The sequence below is a fragment of the Gavialis gangeticus genome, unplaced genomic scaffold (genome assembly GCF_001723915.1).
Source record: "Gavialis gangeticus isolate Ggan-Ray unplaced genomic scaffold, GavGan_comp1, whole genome shotgun sequence".
In the NCBI taxonomy this organism is placed as follows: Eukaryota; Metazoa; Chordata; order Crocodylia; family Gavialidae; genus Gavialis; species Gavialis gangeticus.
This window is the reverse complement of record NW_017729031.1, coordinates 105664919-105669008: the sequence shown is the minus strand read 5'-3', so window position 1 is coordinate 105669008 and position 4090 is coordinate 105664919. Positions and strand designations below refer to the sequence as shown.

General features: G+C 43.5%; 1 protein-coding gene across 1 annotated transcript in view; it reads left to right on the top strand.

Moving 5' to 3' along the window:
* BMPR2 (bone morphogenetic protein receptor type 2) overlaps positions 1 to 4090 on the top strand; it is a 291892-nt gene that overhangs the window by 128083 nt on the left and 159719 nt on the right. Inside the window, exon 2 of the mRNA XM_019523499.1 lies at positions 2994 to 3167. Coding sequence (XP_019379044.1) covers positions 2994 to 3167 — 174 coding nt within the window. The remainder of the gene's footprint in view (positions 1 to 2993; positions 3168 to 4090) is intronic.

The window sequence follows — 4090 nt, the reverse complement described above, 5'->3', positions numbered from 1 at the left end:
CCTGCCACTAATGAACCTGTGTTGGTTACCCCTAAGCATAATCTCCCCTGCTGGCTCCTCGTGGACATGCGCCAGGATAGTTTTCTCAAAGTTTGCGCTGAATTGAGGTAAGACTAACTGGCCTATAGTTTCCCGGGTCCTCCTTCCTCCCTTTTTAAAAATGGGAACCACATTGGCCCTCTTCCAGTCCTCTGGCAGCATACCAAACCACCATGAGTGCTCATAAAGCTGTGCCAGGGGTCCCACATTGACCTCAGCACTCTGGAGTTCATCAGGACCAGCTGATTTAAGTACGTCCAGTCCCTCCAGAAGTTCCGTGACTAGGTCCTCACTGACAGTAGGCCTGGGTGTGTGAAATTGTTAAATAGGTTAGTTTTGTCGTCTGGTGTGACGACCAGATTTCCTAGTTGTTTTGCAGAGGTCCCACATTACCCGGAACCTTCTTTTTGCCCCCTATGTATTTAAAGAAGGACTTCTTGTTGTTCTTGATCTGGGTAGCTAATCCCAGTTCTATCTCCACCTTGGCCTTCCTGACCACCCCCCTGTAGTCCCGATCAACCGAGGTATATTCCTCCCTGGTGATGGCGCTCCCTTCCGTTGGGTGTACACCTCTCTTTTAGCTAGGAGACGTTCCCATATACTTTTGGTGAGCCATGGGGGCTTTTGTGCCCTCTTGCCCCCTTTGATCCATGTTGGGATTACCTCCCTTTGGACTTGGAGGATCGTCTCCTTAGGGAATGACCACTCTTCCTGGACACCTGACTCCCCTCCCCTCCAGGACCTCAGTGCCTCCCCAACTATTCTCTTTACCTCATTGAAGTCCACTGTCCTGAAGTCCAGGGCTGCTGCCTTGCTGCAGGCCTTTGCCACCTTGCGCTGGATGGTAAATTCCAGCAGGCGATGATTGTTGTCGCCCAGGTGGTTGAGCACCTGCAGCCCCCTCACCAGGTCATCACCCGTGGCCAGCACCAGGTCCAACAAGGCATCTCCCCTGGTGGGATTGTGCACCTCCTGGGTTAGATGGAGGTCCTGCATTTGGGCTAGGAACCTATGTGAGCAGTCAGACCTGGCTGACTGCTCTTCCCAGCAGATGTCTGGAAAGTTCAGGTCCCCCATGATGACCACGTCCTTTGACCTAACTACCTCCGTGAGCTGACTTAAGAATTACTGGTCTAGCTCTTCCCCTTGGTTGGGTGGTAAACCCCACTGTTAAGTCCCTTTCCCCTCGAGTCCCTTGTATTCTAACCCAGAGCCCTTCAGTGTACCCCTCCTCTGACCTTGTGCTACTTGTTGAGGATGTGCATTCCTCCTTGACGTACAGCGCCACACCCCCACCTCTCCTCCCTGTCCTATCCCTCCTATACAGCCTATAGCCCTTGATATTCATCGCCCAGTCATGTGTTGGGTCCCACCACATTTCAGTGAGCCCCACTATGTCTGGGTTGGTGTCAGCTAACAGGAGGGTAAGTTCCTCCTGCTTGTTCCCCGTACTACGAGAGTTCATGTAGAGGCATTTGAGGCCTCCTGAAGAGGTGTGCGCTGGCCCCCTAATCTTAGTACTGCCCAGGCTCCTGTTGCTTACCTGGGTATTTGTTCTGCTTGTCTTTGGTCTAGGCTGGGCTGTTCTTGTGGGTGACGCTTGGTTTAGTGGTCCAAGGCTTCCTCTGCCTTCATCTTCCCCTTCCCAAAAGACGGCTTGTCAAGTTAACATTGCTTCGTCTTATAAGTAATTATTCACAGAAATTAAGGAACTGGGATTGCATTTGTGTACGTAGCTGTGCAGTCAAAATTCTTACTGGAAAATTAACATTGTTAAGGAGTATAATAGGTAGTATTCACCTTGCCATGCTTCAGTTTATGCATCAGTTTTCTTGTGCGTCCGCATCAGCAAAGTCCTTCTATAAAATCACTGTTCACAACAAGTGGATGGATGTTTTTAAAAATGTATTCTTTAAAAACTAGAGCTAACTTAGATACTTTGCACTTTTTGCAATTGTATATAGATCCTCATTAGATATATTTGTTTTCTTAGGAAACATGGATTTTAACTTAATGGAATGGCCTGTGCCTTTATGAAGAAAATATAAACAGAAAAATACAGGAGTTGTGTGTGAAATGTTTGATTTTGTAGTTATTTAAATACAAGTTTGTGAATTTATTTTTTTGGTTAAAGAAAATTTATCCTAGTAGGGAAGGCTAATGATGATGATCTAAAATCAAGAGATAACTGGCAGAGGATCATAGCTATTCATTTTCATTCTCTCTGTTACTGAATTTGTAATTTTTCCTACTGGGAATCCCACAACGGAGAATTATACATGTGCTGCTGCTCTCATCTGCATTCACTGTTTCCCCTGAAGCATTGGTCAGAATCATGCTGTTACACTCTGGCTAATGCTCATACTGGAATATATGTTGTGTGAAAGAGCAGGGATAGGTGTGATTCTGGAATAGAAGGAATAGGTCTTAATGGAACAGATTTACAAAAGGAAGACACAGAAGACAAAACATAATCAGTGGGTGGTGCACATACAGTATTAACTGGGATGATAGATGAGTGTCTGCCAGGACTACCTGGTGCTGAAAGGTTCTGGAAATAATTCAATGATCATGCACCTGGTCCCTGGTGAAACCATCTGGGAAGTGCATCATGTAGGCTAGAGAAGCATCACAACAGATGTAAAGTGTGCTCTGAAATATTATCTGTGTTGCACCAGCACATTTCAGAAATATTTACATTCTTTTTGAAGCATTCAGTGAAATTTTCTTCTGTTCTACTTGTATTAACCTTTGGGTAAACATTAGCTCTGCAGAATTATAAAAGAATGGATGTTTATATGCTAAGAACAAAATAGTGTGGGATGTTAGTTTTTGTAAGACCCTAAATCACCCCTTGTATGCTAAACCTTAAACTGAAGTTTATAAAGCCATTTATATCTATATTTATATGAAAACTTGGAAAATAATTTTCCTTTTTTTTCTTGACTTTTAAGCGGCTCAGAGTGAGGAGCGGTTATGTGCATTTAAGGACCCATATCAACAGGACCATGGAATCAGTGAGAGTCGGATCTCTCAGGAAAATGGCACTATTTTGTGTGTGAAAGGCAGCACTTGCTATGGACTTTGGGAAAAAACACGAGAAGGAGATATACATCTTGTAAAGCAAGGTGAGAAACATTTCACTAAGGTGTAGTGGTTTCCATAATCTTTCACTCTTTAGCTAGTAGTGATCTGTTGCTTAGAAGATGTTAAATGCTGTAGCTAGGCCCTTTGCACGTACCATAAAATTACATTAATCTTGTTTTGCCATCTGAAACTTACTATAAAACAATTTAAGAAGAGAGGCTTTCTTTTGAAAAAGGGTTTTGGAAAAGACTAGAGAACAAACACATTTTTATTGTACAGTTCAAGGAAAATTAACCACAAAACACCTTATGCAGCATATCAAAATGAAAAACGCTTTTCTGAGTATATTGCATGACATCTGCTAATATGATGATAAATCTGATAAAGAATAAACTTCTTATTTAAGATAAACTTTTATATAAACTAGCCAAGTTGGACTATTCAGGAAATTGCAGAAGAATGTAACAGATGTCACAAGACTATATACAAATCCCAGTATCCTGCACCCATCTCTACCTCCAAACCTCAAATTCATTCCCTTGCATGTCAGTATTCAAAGCATGTCTCAAATGTTCCAATACGGAGGCAGGCAAAAAGTCTTTTTTAGCAAATACCAAAAATCTACCAGATTTCCCAGTTTAAGTATCTTTTTGCCTTCTCCTGACTTAATAGGACAACTTTTCCATTATTAAAACTTCATGAACCTTTTTAAAACCAGTCAGTGATTGTAGGGGTGTCACTTTTTCTCTTGCAGGCTGTGCAACTGTAATTGTGGTAGCCACTAGAGCAGGGGTGGGCAAAATGTGGCGCACGGGTTGGATCCAGCCCACCAGACCGTTCTATCCGGCCCTCCAGACCCCTCCAAAAAGCAATTATTACTGGCCCGCAGCTGCCTTTTTGAAAGCAAGCAGGAGGCATGGGCTTTCAGAGGTCGCATGTCATCGGACCAAGCAGGTTCTGTGCC